The sequence below is a fragment of the Malaya genurostris genome, chromosome 3 (assembly GCF_030247185.1).
Source record: "Malaya genurostris strain Urasoe2022 chromosome 3, Malgen_1.1, whole genome shotgun sequence".
NCBI classification, from domain to species: domain Eukaryota; kingdom Metazoa; phylum Arthropoda; class Insecta; order Diptera; family Culicidae; genus Malaya; species Malaya genurostris.
The window spans coordinates 184,923,131-184,946,352 of NC_080572.1; the positions used below are offsets into that span (position 1 = coordinate 184,923,131).

The window sequence follows — 23,222 nt, forward strand, 5'->3', positions numbered from 1 at the left end:
TCGTTTTTGGCAACATAATCGTTCAAATATGACATATGTAAATCAGATGATGGCAGAACTTTCGAGTTGAAAGCAATTCCATAATTAAATTGATTTAAACTACTTACAGCAATAAATGCTGGAAGAACATAACACCTATATACCATTCGAATCAGTTCGTCGAGATAAGCAAATGCGTGTGTGACAAATAATTTTACTCAATTTTTTTCGTAGATGACTCAACCGCTTTCTACAAACTCAGATTCATATGAAACGTCGTATGCTTCCAAACAAGGTTCCTGAATTATGTTTGGATCCGACTTCTGGTTTCGGAACTGCAAGATGATATGTGAAACGAAATTAAAACTGTGTAACTCATTTTTCTCGTAGATGGCTGAACCGATCTAAGATTCAAATGAAATCTAAGAATCATCTAAGATTTAAATGAAAAGTTTTAATATTCTATGAAACATCTTGCTTTTCAGTCAGATCCAACTTCCGGTTTAGGGGATACAGGGTGATTAGTATAAAAATGTCTATTACACATAAATTAATCAGGTTTATCGAGTTAGCAGATTTGGATAGTCGATAACCCAATAAACTTTCACTTTCATTTTTGGTTGTGTTCAGTTTCCGTTTCGGAAGGCACCCAAAATTTTAATTCGCACTACGATTCCTCAAAGATGTCTACATTGATTTTCAAACATTTTGAAACAAATGTAAACTATACAGCTACTCAGGTGAATTTATCTGACTTCGGCCATACCGATTTTAGAATTTTGTTTCTCAAAGCTCAGTCGTTTTCTCAAAAAAAGCCTAATCGAATTTCAGAAACAAAAGTTCAAATTGAAGTAAATCCAATTTTATCCAATTCTGACTTCCGATTCTCGAATTGTAGGATGATGAATTTTTAAAATTCAAAGCGATATAGAAGATGACAATCCCGAAAAGCTTCAAATTTGGACTAAAAAATATTGCAATTTATTCATCATATGGCCATACGAATCGGTTTGGGTTATGCTGGTTCCTGAATATCGGCTCTGGAAGTACCTTAAGTTACCCTAAACTCTGAAGTGGAAATTATTTCGACATATCATGGAATGTTTAATCGATTGTTTCACTTTTAGATTCAAATTTGATCCGATTTGAAGTATCGACATTACAGAGTAATGAGTGATTAAAATCTCAAATTGCCACTTAAAACGACGGACATTAGAATAATGTCATGAAAACTGAAACACCGAAAAATATTCATGCAAAAAACACATGCGGATTGATAAAAAAAAGGTATCATCTCACTGCTAGGTGGATTAAGCACGTTTCATATATATAGATAACGTGATTTTTTATTTAATTTACGCGATGATCGCGTAAAAAGAGTTTATACATAATGAAGGAAATTGTTAATTATACGCTTCAGTGAATTGAATATTATGAAATGTACAGTACGGAATTATTTGATTTTATAAAATCTAGTTAGGGTCGTGGGTATTAAAGAATTCTCTGGAAAAAAGAAATCAGTGTATAAACGCGTGACTAGTGAGGTTTGTATGACTTTTGAGTGCGCTATGTGCTCATAGTACTATATTCAGCAAATTGACATACTGCGATAATATCTGTGGAAGTTTTTATCCATCCAAAACCTCCTTGGAATATAGGCCTTAATGTCTACCAATGTAACCGATGACATCAGTGAGTTTTTTTTTTCGTAGTCCATACGTATGATATCACATTCAATTAATAAGATCGTTTTTATGAATTATGAAGTGCTAAAGGCCTTGGATGACAGAAAATATGTCTAAAATAGATCAGCAATACGTATCTCCGTGACTATGACCTGCGGATTGCTCGAGAAGGTCTCAAGACTTGTTTTCACTGAAGTTCTTGGATGACTGGGAACGTTTCTGGATGGGATCAAAATACATAGACAAATAAGCAGTATACAGCTCCACGACTATGAGCGGCATTGAAAAATTATAAATAAACTGCAATCACTCTTGTAGATCATAAGACCTGTTTTCACTGTATTGAACTACTGAGCACATTCCTGGAACAGCTATAAATAAACAAGTAAGCAATGTGTCGCTCTAAAAATATGAACAGCAAACAAAAAATATACATTAACCGTTGTTCTCTAAGTTAACCGTTCCCTAAGTTATTGGATCTTGGAATATCTCTTACGGATTTCCATAGTCTCGGAATACACTCATCTGTTCTCGCCTACTTCTGATCTCCATTTTTATTTCGCGTAATACCTGACGTATCATGTCAAGTGTCATTTCGGGTTAAGTAGTGGCAATGTCATTGATTACTGCCTTGATTTTTTAACAATTCATAGACATTATTTTTTCAATAATTTATATACAACTTATTCCTACTTACATAATATTGGTATCGGGTGGCATTTCCGGAATACGATCGAGCTGCTGCTTGACGCATCGTACCGTACGTTGCTGACAGGAGCATTTCTGTGGGCAGCCCATCGCTTCGGTGACGGTCACCTGTGCCATGAAAAGTAAAACTAGTACGAACAGTGCTGACCCGATATGATCGTGCCGACGCCGCCATATTACGGTAGCTGTCATCAATCGGTACATTTTCGAGTTGATATTGTCACGGATACGTCAGATACCAGCTTTGATCGGATTCACTCTCGCACTAATTTTGTTTCTCCGAATTAAGGTTCCCAATTTTCTGTCCCCAAGTGGCTGTCTGTCTGTCTGTTTCTCGTGTCTCCACTCACAGATTGGACTGTTCCACGAAGGACTAGCTGCAATTAAAGAAAAAATAACTGTCAGTTTAATTGCCGACTACTTTGAGTAATTATCATGTGTGACATGCTGGTAATTTTTCAATATTTGTCAACAACTGCCTTTTAATAATTAACTCAATTGCTTAATCGAACAAAGTATCAGAGCGAAATTCAGATGTTCAACTTCAATAGATTTCGTTTGTTTACCCAAAAATAAATTTAACATATATTGTATCTAGTTTTATTTGATTTATATGATATGAACTGATCATCAGATTTCGTAGCCAAAATTTTTACAAGACAATTGAATATCTGATGCTATGGACACTAAAAATGTTCAATGTCGAATATCGGTATATCCCCATTCCTATTCTCTATTTTTAATCGATTACAGCTTTGAATACTTTCTGCTAATACAAAACCAGAGTCGTTATGCATCACGGCTAACGCGAAACGAACTGATTTGTCACTCGAATTCTTCTTTTTCCAGGTTCTAGGTTCTCTAGGTTTGCAATTTCCTTTATCGATTACATCGAAGCTGAGATAAACAAGATTATAGTCATCTTAAAATAAAAAAAAAAATATTACTCTTACTCCAAGTCTGTGAGTGGCTCTCCAGCTTTGTTATTCCTCTACAGCCGACGAATGTTATCCGACAAAATTTAACGGTTATTTAAGTACAGCATGTTCGAAGCAAAACTTTGACCGGAATAATAAACATCCTTTTCTGAGCACCCTTAGGTCCGGATAAGTCTTGTAGTGCATATCCAGAACACCGTGTGTGTGTTTTCACTACCCAACATACACACAATTCCCGCACAAGGCAACTAGACAAGTGTCGTTACAGTGTCGCAAGGCACTAAAACATCGAGTTTAACACATGGAAAGATAGCTCCGGCCGGCGGGTGGTAATTTTCCGGAAGATGAATTTCCCCAAAGAGCTTCGCGGGTAATACATTCATAAGCGTGCCGCCCGGCTGCGAGGACCAAAGTACGTACGTACCCGTACACATGTCGGTTCACGAGAACGAGTGACGCTGAAATGCACAGGCAAAGGCACTGAGTAATTAAATTTCCTTTATGAACATTTTCTTTGTAATTAAATTCTAGAAACATCCAAACTTGAGATTCCATTTGCAATGTGTTTTTTTTTCTATTTTCTAGGCAAGTGACAGAATGCAGAAAAGTTTTCGTCGTTCACTAACAGCAGGATGCAGTCTGGTGCGTTTCGGGTGTTCAACAAGAAATCAGAAAACGGAGCTCGGAGCTATTGTTTTGAAAAACTTCGCTTTGGATTTGGCTTTTATTGTAGTAAAAAGGAACAATTTTTTCGCTGCGAAGTCGATCGTATAGAAAAAGAGAATTCTGCTGAAAGTGGAAGGAAACGGTTCGAATAATTAAGATTAAGGAAATACGATATGGAATTGCTTTAAATTCAACTCGTTCCACGAAGAAGTTTCTGATGTCGCCAAATTAGAACCGAAATCATAGAGTTTATTACGGAATATCAGTATTATGAAGAAACAATTATGGTGACAATAAATTTTCTGATTTTAACCGCATGACTAACACGCCTGTCAAGAGATCCCCACAGGTTGACGTACAGATGACGTCACTAATTAATAGAGATATCCAAATTTCATGACATTCGGTTTAGTTGTGTGTTAGTTTTTGTGCTTTCAGTGATGCTTTTGAAAAAAGGCGGGTGGGTAATGCCAGAGAAATAACTGGATGTCGTGAATACGAATAAAACTGGCACGCTTCCTTCACACTTCCGAATATCAATTAGTTGATCGATTTTGTGAATTGTGCAAGCATTCCCCGTCTTCATCAGTAGAATTTTAAACGATGCACCTACGCTAAAGTACGGATAAGTTACATCAAACATTTTGACACAGAATTAAATATTACGAAATAATTTTTATAGTTATTTACAATAAAATAATGGTGGTTCTGAAAAGAACCTTCCATGAAGGCGTTCGTGTTGGAGAGTGACGAATTGATTTCGAATTCCGATGGATGCCGCTGACTTCCGTCATATATTTTCAAGCAAACCTGATGTCCGGATCTGAGATACTGATATGGTAGCTTATGTACGAGCAGATTTCATATCGGCGTATTTTTACAAGAATCTAAAAAGTAGGGCGTACTTGATTTCTTACTCCGCATAGAAACATGAAATTTATTTAGAAAATCACGTTTTAAACAAATGAGCATTCTTTCCTTTCGCTAGATTTAAAACTTTTTTTCAGGAGAAATAAAATACAGATTGATCTGTATATGTGGCAACCTTGTTTCACACGCACCTTGGTTTTTATTTCGAAACGACACCTATACTAGTATAAAGATGTGTTCTACATTAATACTTTCATTTTCGCAATGCGTGAGTCCGTAGCCCGCCGTAATTGAATGTGTTAGTGATGACGCAAATTATTTTCAACTCCCATTTTGATGATGCTTTTGGTAGGAAATGGAGAAAATTCAATCAATTCTAAATGATGATCTGTGGAACTGAAAAGTGCCTTGAATTGTCACGAATAACAGGATGCCTGCCTTTAGAAAGAACTGAGCTGCACAGATAAAAATATTTCGTGATTTTACATTTATTTTCATGCACATATTTGGAGCAGGCAATTGAATGGATATTTACATTACAAAACGAAGCGGTTCGTAAATATACAGTCTTGTTCAATAAAAAACTAAATGAATTTTAATGTAATTTTACATCAATCATGGTTTTAAATCAGATTTTCGTTTAAACTGATGTCTATTTCATAGTACTATCGGTTTACATGTCGTGTAAGTTTCATCTTTTCTTTCTGTGTGGCTTGTTTTATATACAGGGTCCGCCATCTAACTTTTTTTGAACTAGCGGTTATTTCGACATTGGTAACCTTAATGTCAATTCTGATTTGACAGAAACTTACACAGTTCGAAAAAGTCTTGTGATTTTACATTTTATAAGATGCACATAACTGGAGCGTCATATTTTACACATATTTATATTCAGGAACATGTAAAATTGTATGATTTGAAAACTACATGGCTTGAACTCGAATGAAATAAAAAACAAAAGATCGACAGCAACAGCGGGACTTGAACCGAGAAACATTAGATCACAAAGCACATCGACTGAACCACAGAAGCACATATCTGCTTGCTGAATAATTGATACATATAAATCCATACTGCGGTAATTGATAGTCGAGTGCAAATAATACTCGGAGCGTGTAAAATTTTGTACGCGTGGAATATTGCGTCATTTGAAAAATCAACTAGTGATGAATGATATCGTTTGTAGGTTTACGTTACATGTAAAATTTATAATTTTTTTCTGTGTAGTTTTATCCTTCCGCTGAACGAAAATGGTTGTATACGCTTGAGGAACGCGTGAAAATAGTGCAGTTTTACTTTGAAAATCATGGTAATGTTGCGGAATGTGTGCGGATCTTCTCGGATGACGCACATTTTCATCTCGGCGGGTATGTTAATAAGCAAAGTTGTCGCATCTGGGGGACGGAAAACCCGCTTGTTATCATGGAGAAGCCGATGCATCCTCAGAGAGTGACGGTTTGGTGCGGATTTTTGTATGGCGGCATCATTGGGCCATTTTTCTTCGAAAACGAGTCATGATCCGCCGCCACGGTGAATGGCGAGCGCTACCGCGCCATGATTAGCGATTGGTTCTTCCCGTTACTTGAAGAGGAAGACTTGGACACCATTTAGTTCCAACAAGACGGCGCTCCGTGCCACACAGCCAACACTACGATCGATCTTCTGCGCACAGTCTTCGAAGCTCGAAGCTGTGATTTGACGCCGTTAGACTATTATCTTTGGGGGGCTGTCAAAGATAAGTGTTATGTGGACAAGCAAGAGACAATTCAAGCCTTGAAGGACAACATTCGTGTAGCCATAGCTGAAGTGAAGCTGCATACAATCGAAAATGTACTAAAAAACTGGACCGACCGTATGGCGTACTGCAAGGCCAGCCGAAATTATATTCCACAATTACCCAGAAGGATTGTACTTTAATATGAAAAAATAAATTTTGAAATCGGATGAACCGTTTGTGTTTTATTGCAAAAAAAAAAGTTACATGGTCGACCTGTACACTCGGTAAACTCGTCCGAAATTTGACTCAGAATTCATTGTGATTTCCAATTGGATTCCAAAAGAGATGAAACTGTCCATTTCGTGCGGAATCAGTAAGCGCATTTTGGAATTCACAAAAGATTCCAACTCAAATTCCGGACAACTTAACTGAGTAGCGCTCCCATGGCGATTGACAACTTCTACTGACAGGCTTTTGGTGTGATTTTGCTGCGACTGTTCTTCGGCTCAATTTTGCTGTTCGGCGTTCGCTTCAGTCCAAAAACGTGAGGTCTTTGATGTTGCTCTCCCGTATGTCTTGCGTCAACAACCATCACTCAGAAAATTATGGTAAACAGTGGAATGTTCATGTTTTATACCGATACATTTGTAAAGCAGCACATAATTTGTTTTCTTCCTCAGAACGCGTTCTGATTGGCTGGTGTTGATATGGGTCAAATCAGACAGGATTTTAAATAGTGTACTATTGAAACCCTTCAATGTGGTTGCAATACGTATTCAAGTTGAAACATTTCGAATCTATTAGTAGTTAGATTATGTAAATCCTTCTACAGATCACTGAGCCCCGAGCTTTCGAAATACAAGAAAGGCAAACACGCGTCATGAGTAAAGCGAAGTCTTGGCATTACATTACTTTTGTGGAATTTGGCCTTTCTGTTTCAACAGACTTCGCAGCCGATTCTTAGTGTACAGAATTATTGCATGGCTAGTACTATGGATCCTACTGACACTAAGAATCCTTCCAGGTAGGGGCTCGAACATACGACAACTGGCTTGTAAGACCAGCGTCCTATGCATTGAACCGCCAACCCGCGTCATGAGTTTTCTTCTTTGATACTCGTTGATACCAAACATTTCGGAAAAGTTTAGTTTTGATTCATTTGAGTTTATGTCATACAACTGAAAATTTGATCATAAAATTATGATCATATTTGCGTGGCATGTAGTAAAAATTATGTTGATGCGTAAGATACAACAAGAGATATTCACTCTCTCAGAGGGTAAATTTTAAAAAAGCACTCATAGTAAAGTAAGCCGTATTCACGACAATAATTAGAAACATAAGAGAAAAAGAATGTTCATGGTATGGCGTAGGACAACACGCAGAGAAATGGAGCATGTTAAAATAACAAAACAGTTAGCAGATTTTAAAATTTGAATTTCAAGCTAGAATATTTTAGTTCTTCCTTCGACATCAACAACGATCTCTGTTTATTTATTTATTTATTTGGTTTGAATCAAAATTGTGGTCTAGCCGAGCGAGAAATATGTTTGTTTCGGCTGATTCTATTGTTCAAATAAATTAACTATTTATTACATGTAAACAAATACTGAGTTGACGTTATCGGTAACGTCTATGTGGACATTTCTCTATGATCTTATTTATATAATAATACAACTGAGTTTAATATATAAATGAACTGTATTAGCTTTCTTTCTTACCAGTTAATTTTTTTCCCCGCGGATAAGTCAGAGTAGTTTTTGTCTTCCGTGCATAACGTTTGTATGCGTTTTATAAGTAAAGTTTTATCTACTTCCTTCATTTCCAAGGGGCTTTTCAACAATTCAAGCGTATGTATTGACAACTAATAACATTTTTGAAAACAGTAACATTACACAACACGTTTTCTTCGCAAAAACAAATATTTGACGCAGGATCTCTGTTTTGACAGGACTGATGAAGCAGCGAATCATTCGATATTATAAAAATTAAAATACCATGACTTGATTGTGGTATGCAAATAATTCGATCGTCTCGCAACAAAAGTTATTAGAGCCTTTCATGGCTTACTCTTTAGATTATTTTTTTACTTTTTTATTTATGACTTCTGGTCAGTCAGTAATTTTTACTTTTTTTTTTTTTTTTTTTTCCTTTTTTTTTTCGGTTTTTTTAACGATATCAAACTAACTGGAGATTATAAGAGGAGAAAGAATATGAAATCATAGAGCCATAGTACTCAAGGAAGAGCAAGGATGTGAAGAATAAAGTGCGGAAAAGTGAGACGTGACAAGGGTCATTTAAGTAAGCAGAAGGCTTCTCGTATCTAAACTTTTACCTTCTACCAGAGGAGTCGAACTTAGGCATCTTAGCGATACGAGTTATCCGAGTCTCTGATATGTCAGAAAGTAAAGGCAAAGGTCATTTGCCATTTACTGTCCGAACCGGCAAAAGTAAAGTTACGAGAAGTTGTCACATTCTGCCCACGACGGTTTCTCACACAATGTGTTTTTCATTGTGTTGATATTTTCTCATACAGTTAGTTATAACACCGGAATGGAAGATTTGTCCGAAACTATTGCTTGAGTGCCTGGAGTTGTAGCGTATGGCTATGCGTCCCAGGGTGCAAGCGGCGCACGGACAGCGCTCCACTCATCGCTGTGTGTGATGGAATCCCATCAAATCTTTTTACTTTTTTACTTTTTTATTTATGACTTCTGGTCAGTCAGTAATTTTTACTTTTTTTTTCGGTTTTTTTAACGATATCAAACTAACTGGAGATTATAAGAGGAGAAAGAATATGAAATCATAGAGCCATAGTACTCAAGGAAGAGCAAGGATGTGAAGAATCCGTGCGCCGCTTGCACCCTGGGACGCATAGCCATACGCTACAACTCCAGGCACTCAAGCAATAGTTTCGGACAAATCTTCCATTCCGGTGTTATAACTAACTGTATGAGAAAATATCAACACAATGAAAAACACATTGTGTGAGAAACCGTCGTGGGCAGAATGTGACAACTTCTCGTAACTTTACTTTTGCCGGTTCGGACAGTAAATGGCAAATGACCTTTGCCTTTACTTTCTGACATATCAGAGACTCGGATAACTCGTATCGCTAAGATGCCTAAGTTCGACTCCTCTGGTAGAAGGTAAAAGTTTAGATACGAGAAGCCTTCTGCTTACTTAAATGACCCTTGTCACGTCTCACTTTTCCGCACTTTATTCTTCACATCCTTGCTCTTCCTTGAGTACTATGGCTCTATGATTTCATATTCTTTCTCCTCTTATAATCTCCAGTTAGTTTGATATCTTTAGATTATTACAGAGCCCATTTCCTCCATAAAGTTTACAATATCAACCGAAAGCTTCTGAACGCTAAGGGTGAAGCCCGAGAGAACGCGATTTGCGAAGCGATGCGGAGCGTCTTAATGCGATGCACATTTACCGCATCGCGCTCACTCTGACAGGTTTGCTTTAATCAAATGTAACTAGCTCACACGCGCGTCCAGACGCTTCGCGTGACGCTTTCACTCTGACAGCAACGTAAGAATCGGTTACGAAGTCTGTTGAAACGAAAAGGTCAAATTTCACAAAAGGAATGTAATGCCAAGACTTTACTTTATTATTAACATTATCTAAAGAACGTTCACCTGAAACTGATTTTTAAAATTGAATTTACTGTGAAATTGCTTGTTAAAATTTGACAGGAACGCATAAGTAAAATATTTGTTATATTTATCAAAACATTGATTGAAAACAAACTAATCCACTGAGAAAAAATAATTTTCTATACGCATCGAATCGAGTAGATAAAAATATATGTTTTAGATTATTGATGGTCGAAGTTTCTATTAGTTACGTACGTTAGTAAAAAAAACAACGCGTTTTGTCGGTTACGTGATTTATGCCATTATATCTCCGGAAGTTCCGCTAGCATTCAAACGAGTTTAAGTTTGTTTAAATAGGTTCTGCCATCTCTGAAAAAATTGAGCGGTAAAAATTACAAGGTATTGTGCAAGACATCCGACCGATCACGATGACATTAAAAATGCACAAACAATTTTCTCTACGGCATTATCGCTCCGCACCGATTCTAAGTAGGTTCGATACTAACTCTAATTCTGTTGGAATGATTTGCTTATACACGAACACAAATACACTACGAAAATAAAGGAGCTCGTGCGAAGCGAACGGTACACAAAATAAACCCGTAGAATGTCCACTTACTGATGTGAGCAAGCAACCTTCTTTACGGCATTATCGAACCGAACTAAGTTCAAGTCAGTTCGATACTGAACACTGCCAAACGAGTAGTTGACTATTCATCGGATCGACAAAGCAAGTGTTTTACTCTTCCGCTCTACATGAAGGCAGGCATTGACTGAGCAAACAAAATGAGACAGAGCCTATATTTATAGATTCTATTTTGTGCGAAATTTCATACTGTGCAGAACGGTGCTGTAGTTTTTCATGCATGATTCAAAATTCTCGGTTAATTTTTCAAAAGAGCGTATAAGCAAGTGACAGTTTCTTCTTAATCACTCTCTCTTTCGATTATTGTGATGTTTTAAAAAAAAATTTTCTTTGATATCACTATTCTGATTGAAAGTCGAAAGTTCCGGGTATCATTTCATGCAAAGAGTTGAGTGATAAACGTGGAAACCGCTTGGTAATTAATAGAAGAGAAAGTAAACAAAGAGAAACTGTCACTTGCTTATACGCCCTTTTGAAAAATTAACCGAAAAATTAATCCTTGAACTTGATCAATAATAACTTTTAAAGTTTTTTTGAATCGGTTCAGCCATTTCCGAGAAAATTGAGTGGTAAAAAAAGTTGCACACACATCCATACACAAACATTTGCCGATTTCGCTGAGCTGAGCCGAATAGTATAAAAAACTATGGGTTTCCGAGGCTTTGTTTGAAAGTCGGTTTTACCAGCAGTTTTTTTGCCTTTCTATAGAGAAAGGCAAGAATTTAATTCATCATTTAAAAACTTGTCGTTTGCTGCTTTTCGGAGATTGTCGCCCTGAAAATTTTTATTGAGCGAAGATCTGGCGAGTTTGAAGGGATTGTCTCCATCGGCACAAAAACAATATCGTTGACTTTGTACCCCTCTCTATACCGATTTTGCGTAACGATACGAAGTAAGATCCGACCAAAATAGAGTTTCACCTTCGTGGGACCAGTGGTAGCGCGGCAGACGTGTCTGGAGCCATTCTTCTTTATATATTTAGCCGTTAATGGTACTGGACGTTATGTGGCCGGGAATCTGTTTGTTTTAATGCATATGTCGTCGTTCATTTCGATGCATTTCGTCAGCACCAACCACTCGTGGTACAGCTTCCTGCCTCGAAGTTGCGCTTGAAGTCATCTCTCACCTTACTGCACGGAAACCCCTCCAATCAAAAAATTACGATCTCGCAATTTTTTATTTTTACAATTGTTGTTTTAACTAATAATTAGTTGATTCAGCCATTTTGCTATTTGATTTGCACATATTCAAGTTGTTAAAAAATATGTTGTTTTTAATGCTGTCTAATGTCAAAAACAGCACCAAGCAAAATAAAAATTGCAATAAAAAATCAACCATTACTTTAGTTGAAATTCAAACGCGTTTCTTAAACATTTTCATGCAAACGAAATTCGCTTATACGTTTGTAAAACTTGTGAAGAGTAACTCTTAAATGATAGTAAATTAATGTTTATCATAACACTAGTTGTCAGAATGTTAATGTGATGATAAATTATCTACATCTTTACTGCTCTGGTGTTACTAGAAGACTAAAAGACAGTATATTATTTATATTAAATATTACATATTTTTTATACATCTTGACATACCGAATTTTAATTTAAAAAATCAGAACGTATATCAATAAAAAAATATTTTATTGTCATTCAAAATCAATAATTTTGCTTAAGTTTAAATAACTAGTCGTAATATCTAAACCAACTAAAACCGATTTGTTTTTCAACTCACATAACTGTTAAATTAAAAACAAGGCCGGTTGTTGTAACTAAAATCTTTATTGAAATTGAAAGGTGTGTGTCTTGACTAACTGACAGCATCTTTTTTTCAACCAAAATTTTTGTTATTTCAACCATCGTTTCTGTTGATCGAAAAACAAAAATGACAGTTTAGAAAAAACAACGATCGATTAGTTGTACCAAATTTTAACCAATCAAATTCAGAAAAACAACTAATATTTTGGTTGTTTCACAATCGCGAGATGTTCCGTGTGACGTTCATTTATTTAGCTCCAATCACAGTCACGTTTCTATCTTACAGTATGTGACAGTTGATAGAAAATGTCTGCATTCGCTTAAACGGTAGTGAATTGAAAATATTAATAATAGAAAAAATTGAAACTTCTGCACCATTAACCAACAGTAATACGAACTGTCAGCCTTTTGTGGACGAATAAAGATGACCGTCATCGTGTAACATTTACACAGATTTTGCGTTCATCGCAAATCCAATTTATCAGAGGCATTCAACTCACGCAGATCCTAAGAGACAGGACAATCCCGCGGCAGGCAGCTTGCAGACACAGTACTATGAAAGTGCTGTTACTGGCGAAACTGTCCATTCCAAAATGTGTCCTAAGTACTTGCAACAGGACAACGAAAACAACGACAATGACGATTGCACCGAAATATTACCGCATAAAACAAACTACTCCAGCGAGAATATTCGCCAATTTGCTTCCATCGTTGAAACGCTTGAACCCAGACCACTATCCTTAGATTTGAAACAATAGGTGCCCTCAGGAATGATTCCATCCTCAGTTGGACGATATGTCTTAGTAGCAATTCCATTCTATGGAGTAACTGCATAAATCACCCACTGCACGACCAAAACCGGGTGGGGAAGCTCATTTTTTACCAACACTAGCTCTCCGACGGGACCTTCTCGGGCAGACAGTTGCGTTAGTGTTTGTTTCTAATTCGGAAGCAATCGCATGTGGCATCCCTTTGCTGGTTTGCAACCAAGCAGATTCGTGAGGAGACAAAAAGGATTTTAATTAACTTTGTTGCCTTTTTCAGACAACGAAACACATTGAGCTCACAGACAAAAGGGCATGGCGCTGTCAGTATCCTTTTGGAAGGAAATTGGCATACTCGTTCTTCACATTATGGTCTGAAAACGCTATGCTGGCAGTGATGTAATCGAAATGAGTTTCGAGAGGGTTTCGTTCCAAGGACTGATGCTGTGGGAAAGACGGCCACCATTTGAATCGCATTACTCATCGTGTTTTTTATCATTAAAGGCTTATCAAGTTAGCTGCTAAATACTAACAAATATAGCCAAAAATTTTATCCTTTACATTTGCACGATCGATTAATGATCATTTCTAAATTATTTTTCAATGTTTTCACGCAACGACATTTTTACATAATCGTTCAATCCTTACTAACTTTACACATCACTCAATAAATCGTGTGACTGATTCACAGATGGCGCTACCAATGTGAAGTCTACGTACTCGCTTACGTTTGATTTCATTTTTTATCTTTCTCGAATGCTACGAAATTGACGCTCCTCTGAATTGGTTCGCACTTTCGTCTTGGGGAGAGGTCTGACGTCTCCACGATGGCCTATGTGTACAGCAAATTGTATACTGATGGTCGAGTTTTGTTCGAGGTTGGGTCAATCTGCGATAAATCCTGTCAGAAGCTCCAAATTCAAAAAAGTTATAGGGCATTCATTTTATAAAATATTGGAATTATCTTATTTATCGACAATTTGCTACTGTTTATGATCTCTTATTTCTATTTGTTCATAATTTGAATTTATTTTAATTACTTATTTCTCGCATATGTTTTTCCTTATAATCATCAATATTAGCATAATCTACAATTTCGTTCAAAAAAGGTTAACATTTCACGAATATCCATGTAGTTCTCTATCGATTCACCTCAGCGGAATGAGGATATTTCATAGACGATTATCACAGTTTGACGGTCAAAATACTAATAATTTGTATTCCAATCTAACCAAATTATTTTACCTACTAAGTAACAGTGTATGTACGGAACATCAGAAAATAGAATACAATGTTTATGGAAACTTATCGTTTTACTACAGAAACTTCGCGATTTACAAACTGCTGGGTGGAGACTGAACTCATGCGGGTTGCGTGAATGCAGACCCTATCAGAGCGAAATCAATGTTCAGTTCAGCAACGCCATCGCACGGCATCACATTCAACATATCATGTCAATTGCATGGTTGTGCAGGGCTGCTATTTTGGCGCGCACGAGTTTGACATTTCTCTCCCCTACTTTTATGTACGAGATTCGATGCGGAATGGCCTGAGGGCGCCATATTCGCAAAAAAGGATATTACCAATGATTTGTTCGGGAAATGTGAGAGCTGGATATCTTGTTAATATGTCTTTGGTGAATGGCATCGACTTACCCATCACGATGTACCCGTCCCCAATATTGAAAAATCTGATTTTTCATTAGGGCGTATAAGCAAGTGACAGTTTATCTTTATTTACTTTGTCTTCTATTAATTACCAAGCGGTTTCCACGTTTACCACTCATCTCTTTGCATAAAATGATACCCGAAACGTTCGACCTTCAAACAGAGTAGTGAAATCAAAGAAAATCTTTTTAATCACATCACAATAAACGAAAGAGAGACTGATTAAAGAGAAACTGTCACTTGCTTATACGCCTTAACGAAAAATCAACCGAGAAATGTGAGATGGGAAGCGTTACGTTAATTTAAAGAAGTTAACAGTTCAATTAAAACCGCTAAGCAGACGAAAAGTCCACACTATTTATGTGACCCTTTGCGTCTGCACCTTCTTCCCCCGCAAAGATATCCACAAAGCCACCTGGAGATCACCTGATCAACATACGGAAAATCAAATCGACCACGTTCTCATCGACGGGCGATTCTTCTCCGACGTCATCAATGTCCGCACTTACCGCAGTGCCAACATTGATTCTGACCTCTACCTTGTCGCGGTTTGTATGCGCTCAAAACTTTCGACGGTGCACAATACTCGTCGCACAGGAACGCCGGGACTCAATCTCAAGCAGCTACGTAGCATTTGTACTGCAGAGGAATACGCGCAACACCTGGAGTTAGTGCTACCAACGGAAGAGCAGCTTGGCGCGGCGACTCTTGAAGACGGCTGAAGGAACATAAGGTCCGCCGTGAGTAGCACTGCTACAACCATTTTAGGTACGAGGCTATCGACTGGTTTGACGGCGAATGTCAGCAGTTGGTCGAAGAGAAGAATGCAGCAAGGGAGAGGATGCTGCAACACCGCACGAGGGCGAACGAGGAACGATACAGACAGGCACGGAACAGACAGAACACTGTTTTCCGGAGGAAAAAGCGCCACCAGGAAGACCAAGATCGCGAAGCTATGGAACAGCTGTACCGCGCAAATGACACACGGAAGTTCTATGAGAAGGTGAACCGCTCACGTAGAGGCTACACGCCACAGGCCGAAATGTGCTGAGATACCAGTGATAACCTTCTCACGAACGAACGTGAGGTGATCGACAGGTGGAAGTAGTACTACGACGAGCATCTGAATGGAGAAGCACAAGATACAGACAACGGTACAGGAATCAATCTGGGTGCACGCTTAGCCGACGACAGATTCCCAGCTAAGGAATTCGTAGGGCCGTACCAAGCGGGATTTACTGGAGCCCGCGCCACTACGGATCACATATTCGCGATAAGACAAGTACTCCAGAAGTGTCGTGAATACAACGTACGACACGAGTGGCACGATCTTCCGAAAGTCCGTACAACTTTTTGGCTTCGCTAACGATATTGATATTGTGACACGTAACCTTGAGAAGATGACGGAAACCTACATCGGACTGAAAGCTGAAGCTAGGCGTATCGGACTGACCATAAATGCGCCGAAAACAAAATACATGAGAGGAAGAGGCTCTAGAGAAGAAACACTACGCCTCCCACCACGAATATTGATAGACGGTGACGATATCGAGGTGGTTGACGAGTTCGTGTATTTGGGCTCACTGGTGACCGCCGATAATGACACCAGCAGAGAAATTCATAGACGTATTTTGGTAGGGAATCGTGCGTACTTTGGACTCAGAAAAACCCTCCGATCGAGAAAATTACGCCACCGCACGAAATTGACCATCTACAAAACGCTATGTTGGCAGATGACCAACGCGCCCTTAGTGTTTTCGAAAAAAAGGTACTGAGAACCATCTATGGCGGAGTGCAGATGGAAGATGGAACGTGGAGACGGCGTATGAATCCCGAATTGCAACTGCTGCTAGGAGAACCATCCATCGTACGGACAGCTAAAGTCGGACGTCTACGATGGGCTGGGCATGTCATAAGAATGTCGGACGACAGCCCAGTGAAAATGGTTCTTGAATCTAATCCGACTGGTACAAGAAGAAGAGGAGCGCAGCGAGCAAGGTGGATCGATCAAGTGGAGGGTGATCTCAGAAGCATCCGTGCCTTGAGTGGCTGACGACGAGCAGCCATGGACCGAGTTATGTGGAGACGTATGCTTGATACAGCAAAAGACACCCCAGGCCTATAGCTGTTAGGTAAGGTAGGTTTGCGTCTGCTTAGCGGTTTAAATTGAACTGTTAGGCGGAGATTCAATTTGAACTGCTTCAAGCACTGATGAGCCGAAGGCGAAATGCTAAGATATCGATACGATAATTTTCTTAAAAAAGATGAATCGACCACACAGATATTTTGCAATATTTATGGTTTCGGCTTTGGCGGTCTGCTAAATAAGAACGGCTGTCATATAACAGTTCGGCTGAAAAGTTCGTATCGTTTAATTGAAACACACATTTTTTTGCCAAAATTCGTTTTTATTATTCAACATAATTGCCATCAGAGGCGATACAGCGATTATAGCGATCTTCCAACTTTTCGATACCATTTTTGTAGTACGATTTGTCCTTTGCCTCAAAATAGTCCTCAGTTTCAGCGATTACCTCTTCATTGCTTCTAAATTTTTTACCAGCGAGCATTCTCTTGAGGTCTGAGAACAGGAAAAAGTCACTGGGGGCCAAATCTGGAGAATACGGTGGATGAGGGAGCAATTCGAAGCCCAATTCGTTCAATTTCAGCATGGTTTTCATCGACTTGTGACACGGTGCATTGTCTTGATGAAACAAAACTTTTTTCTTCTTCAAATGAGGCCGTTTTTTTGAAATTTCGTCCTTCAAACGCTCTAATAACGCTATACAATAGTCACTGTTGATGGTTTTTCCCTTTTCAAGGTAGTCGATGAAAATTATACCATGCGAATCCCAAAATACAGACGCCATAACCTTACCGGCCGATTGTTGAGTCTTTCCACGCTTTGGGTTCGGTTCATCGCGTGCAGTCCACTCAGCTGACTGTCGATTGGACTCCGGAGTGAAGTGATGGAGCCATGTTTTGTCCATTGTTATATATCGACGAAAAAAATCGGTTTTATTTCGATATAACAGCTCCAAACACTGCTCAGAATCATCAATTCGTTGTTGTTTTTGATCGATTGTGAGCTCACGCGGCACCCATTTTGCACAAAGCTTTCTCATATCCAAATATTCGTGAATAATATGTCCAACACGTTCCTTTGATATCTGTAGGGTGTCAGCTATCTAGATCAACTTCACTTTACGGTCATTGAAAATCATTTTGTGGATTTTTTTCACGTTTTCATCGGTAACAGCCTCTTTTGGACGTCCACTGCGTTCAGCGTCTTCGGTGCTCATATGACCAGTACGAAATTTTGCAAACCACTTACGAATTGTTGCTTCGCCCGGTGCAGAGTCTGGATAACACTCATGAAGCCATTTTTGGTATCGGCGGCACTTTTTTTCATCAAAAAGTAGTGTTTCATCAACACACTAAATTCCTTTTTTCCATTTTTTTTCACAATAAGAAAAGTAGCTTCACTCAAAATGCAATATCTCACAAACTAATAATCAGACAGGTGTCAAATTTAAACACGATTTTTTTGAAGGCATGATACAGCTGACCACAAAGCACTTTTTTGGTGTAAAATGGTCAGTAAAATCGATTCCATGTATTTAGAAGGACCGCACGAAACGCTACAATGTTCATTTTACCTCAAGTTCCCTTTTTATACTGCATTGTATTCAAGTTTAACTATATAACATGAAACCGAAAAACTTGCAGAAGAGCGAATAGAGTGTTTCCGATGTTACAAAGTCTAACAAATCATTGCGTATAGTTTTATTGACAGCAGAAAACTCGTTGCACCGTTTTACCTCATTTCTTTTTTAGTTATAATATTCAGTTGAAATATGATCTACAATCCAAAAGCAGATTCAATACGATCTATCAGTATTGGTTCGCATTACGTGCAAAACATTACGAAGAAAGATCTGGAAATAGGATTACAAATGAATTCAATGACCGCACAAATCTTGTTATACCGTTTTACCCCAATTTATCCTTTAACTGAGTCTTAAGATTTTGCTCCACATTGAATTCATTTGTAATCCTATTTTCAAGTCTTTCTTCGTAATATCAATCGATTTTCATCAACCGCAATCAGCCTGCCTTCGGTATGTGAAAGAAAGTTTAACCAGAAATACGACTTATGAATTAAATTGGGGTAAAACGGGTTAAACAGGCTAGTACTGTCATTCTCATTGTGTTTAATTGGATCATAGATGTTTTGCACGTAATATGAACCAGTGTTGGTAGGTCATATTGGATCTGCTTCGGGATTGTAAATCTGAATTCATCATAAAATTATATTTGTCGGAAAATTGTGGTAAAACAATGTAGCCCGAAGCATGCGATCATGAACACTATCTGTAAATTATTATTTGTTGTTATATGCGAAACATAGAACTGTCTTGTTTAAGCAAAATTGGTCCAAACACCGATCAGTAGAACTTTTTTTCTGTAAATTCATGGAAGAAGATGACTGGGGGTAAAACAGAATATAGTTATTTGTGGTCTATTTTATTAAAAACAATCCATTTATCTAACTTATGAGCATTTCAGGAATACCTTCCGTTACTGTTTTGTGAGTCATGGGCGTTACGAAGCGTTACATGACTTACTTTTTTGTAAGTTATGGGCATTACGAAGCGTTATATACGTTATTTTCTCGTAAGTTATAGGCGTTACGAAGCGTTACATACGTAACTTTTTAGTAAGTTATAGACGTTACGAAGTGTTACATGCGTTACTTTTTTGTAAGTTATAGGCGTGACGAAGCGTTATATATCTTACTTTTTTGAGAATCATAGGAGTTACGAATCGTTAAATGCGTTACTCTTTTCGTAAGTTACAGATATCACGAAGCGTTACATACGTTATTTTTTCATGAGTTATAAGCGTTACGAAGCTTTAGATGCGTACATTTTTGTGTGCCATAGGCGATGCGAAGCGTTACTTGCGTTACTTTTTTGTTAGTTTTGGGTGTTAAAAAACGTTGCATGTGTATTTTTAAAAAGGTACTAGCGCTACAAGGCGTTACATCCGTTATTATCCTGTAAATTTTGTGTTACGAAGCGTTATATGTGTTACCTTTTGTAAGTTATAAATGTTAAAAACCGTTTTAAGATTTTAACATATTGAAGAGTCACTTTTTTGCTAAATCTTCTGGAAATGTCAAAATTGTGAAATAATTAGAAATGACCCTTATCGAAACGATAACTTGTATCTAATTTTGAAGGAAAATGGGTACAAATATTATTGCAAGAAGATCCATAACTTCTATGCCCTTAACTAAAACTTTTTCCTGTATCTTCAGCTCAGTAAAACTTGAAGGCGAATTAATTGTTCTATTCTATTCATGAAGGAATCATAAGTGCTTTGCTTGATACGAGAGTATTCAGTAAATTGAAATGTTATTTCACCAGATTCAACGGTTTCAATATTTTGAGTGTTACCGACAGCCACGTACCCAATGGGGGGGGGGCTTACATTATGCGCATGACCATCGCTACCTTGGTTAACATCAACGGTTTAGGTTTCAATTACTTATGCATCACCCTCGTTCACCTGATTTGGCTTCATGGTACTATCTGTGCTCAAAGGTTAATTCACATCTGAAAAATTTATGTGAGTTTCGTTTTGGAAATTCAGACCACTACCTCTGGAACCTGAATCCGAAATCAATATAGCAAAAGTAAATTTACATTTACATGACCATCTACTAACATGACCTATAAATCTAGAATATGTTTTCCGTTCTCCACAAATCGGCTGTGCTACTTTATGCAGTGAATTGTCGTAATACAATAATATTCTTTCGGGCACAGTCACAAATTTTATTTGAATACTTCATAATGACAGTTCCAGTCTAAAAATTGAAAGTCATGCTTGTTTCTTTTCAAATTGAGTAATTTTACTTATTGATGTAATTTTATTGTCCGAGAAAATGTACGCAAACTTTTAATCGACACTGTATTTGTTTTTCTTTTTCGAATCAAAACGAATACGGTAATCGATATGAAATCATTACTCAACTTTGTCTTTTAGTGTGTAACTTTTTCATTGCCACAATTTACTGCAGTAACCAGTTGGCAACCCAAAACTGTCAACGCTAACATATCGTAAGAATTAGGTTAGCAAAAAGTTACGTTGGAACTTATTGTAACATAGTATGATAAGATGTGAATTTGTTACATTATTTTGATATAGTTGTCACCATCATAACCCGGTTTGTTTTGTTTGCATCTTTCGTATGCCCATCACGTAGCATATGTTTTATTCTCTTTTTCCATGGATAACTTACAGGTGCTACTTGGGTAAAAGCCATTTCAGAAAAAAGACACTCGGCTAGCCTGCCCCTTCGACCAACCAGCCCCGGTCTCCCCTACTCGCACATCACTTTCGCACACATGCACACTTTCGTCGCCTTTTTGAAAACTTTTATGCACCTGATAAAATCAAGTACAGAGTGTAAACAATATACATCAAACTATGTCTAGGAAAATTTCTAATTATTTTACCCAACGGATCAAAAGAGCAAATTGGATTTAAAACGAGACTATAATTTTTCTCACAATTCCATCAGAGTGCTTGCAGAAATTTCCAACAGACAAAGCTCTGGGGGAAAATACTGTTATACCTAGGTTCTGACAGTGGATCTGTACTGTTTTCATCAGGATAATATGTAATATATGTACCGAAGATTAAACACACATTCATTAAAACTATTAGTGTCAATCGATGGTGTGAATGGAGGAACTGAGATAGATATGGGGTTCAATAAAATTTTGTGTTGACATTTATGATAAGGTAATTTGCTATCACTGTATATCCTGCAGCACTTTAAAAAAAAGTAATGCTCAAGTCGAAACTTTCCATCCAATCATTTTAAAGATGAAAAAATTTAAACGCACTGATGCTCCATTTGATATATGAATAAAATCCAAGGTATGCCAGTATGTGTATGTCGAATAAACTACCATTGACTGTATACGACAGACATGTAAAACTTCAACTAATCAACGGGGAGTAGTTTGTTACCGAACTAATGTCATTCTGTCTAATGCAATGTCTAATAAATCATTCAGAAACATCATGTTTCTTTCGTCTGCTAGCATCCAACGGGTTGCAAACTGACTGACAGAGGAAACAATTTCCAACATTACAGTTTGCCCGAGCATACACGACATAGGCATGGTATGCATAAGGGTGTATCATGTTTTAAAATTTTACACACCAATCAACCACAGCTCCAAGGCAGATAAACGTCGTTTCTAAACTTAAAATTTTAGAATGCTACACCATTTGTAAATTTGCTGATACATTTTTGCTGAATACACATAATAAATTGATGTATTCGATCAACATAGTGTTACGTCTACTAAGCGATTCACGTTGAATTGATATGCACTGATGAGTCGAAGACGAAACGAATGGAAAGTATAAGCTACTGTCAACGAGTAATTTTACGCTTTTTAAAAAACAAAATTTTGTTTATTGATCGCGCCTTCAAAAATTAGCAAGAAAAAAATATATGAAAAGTTTCTGAATAAAGCCGTTTTAGCATACTTTGTTTTTTTTTTCAAAATTGATCTAGACTGTCTTTTAAAAAGGGCTTAGCTTTTTTAACCATTTTTATTCAAATACATAACTGACGAAAACACTTACAAAATGTAGCATAATAGATTTTCATAAAATCAGTAAAATTTAAACATTTTATCAGTAAAATTTAAACATTTTTCCTACACTGAAAAAAATTGACTTTAAAAATATGAAATCAAAACATTTTTGTTAAAACTAAGCAAAATTGAATGTCATTATCATCCAAGAACTTACTGAATCTCAATTTGAGAGAAGATTTCATTGAATACTGGTTGCCGATATTTGCAAAAAGTATCAATAATGGACAAGAAAAAGTTAGAAACATTTTCTTTCCTGAAACTACCCGCTTTACGAAACATGGACGGTTGGAAGGAAACATAATAATCTACCTTTGGACAAAGTTTCATCGTAGGTGGTGTTTTTTTTTGTAAATTGACTTTAAATTTTAAAAACATATTTTTTCCAGTGTAGGATTCGAATATACGAATTTCGTGGAAAATTGTATTCGGGCTGTACCAAGAATACAAAGATGCGGACATTGGAAGGCTTATAAAACACGGCAGACTACAGTGGGCTGGACATGTAGGCAGAATGCCGGAAGAGAGAATGGCCTAT

The 23,222-nt window shown here is 37.4% G+C and overlaps 1 protein-coding gene across 4 annotated transcripts in view; it reads right to left on the reverse strand.

Annotated features, from left to right (window-relative positions):
• Positions 1-23,222, reverse strand: part of LOC131436539 (peroxidasin) — a 416,998-nt gene that overhangs the window by 371,540 nt on the left and 22,236 nt on the right. For all 4 annotated transcript variants that reach the window (XM_058605296.1, XM_058605295.1, XM_058605297.1 and 1 more), the window contains one exon: positions 2,362-2,749. In XM_058605296.1, coding sequence (XP_058461279.1) covers positions 2,362-2,576 — 215 coding nt within the window. In that variant the 5' untranslated portion in view covers positions 2,577-2,749. The remainder of the gene's footprint in view (positions 1-2,361; positions 2,750-23,222) is intronic.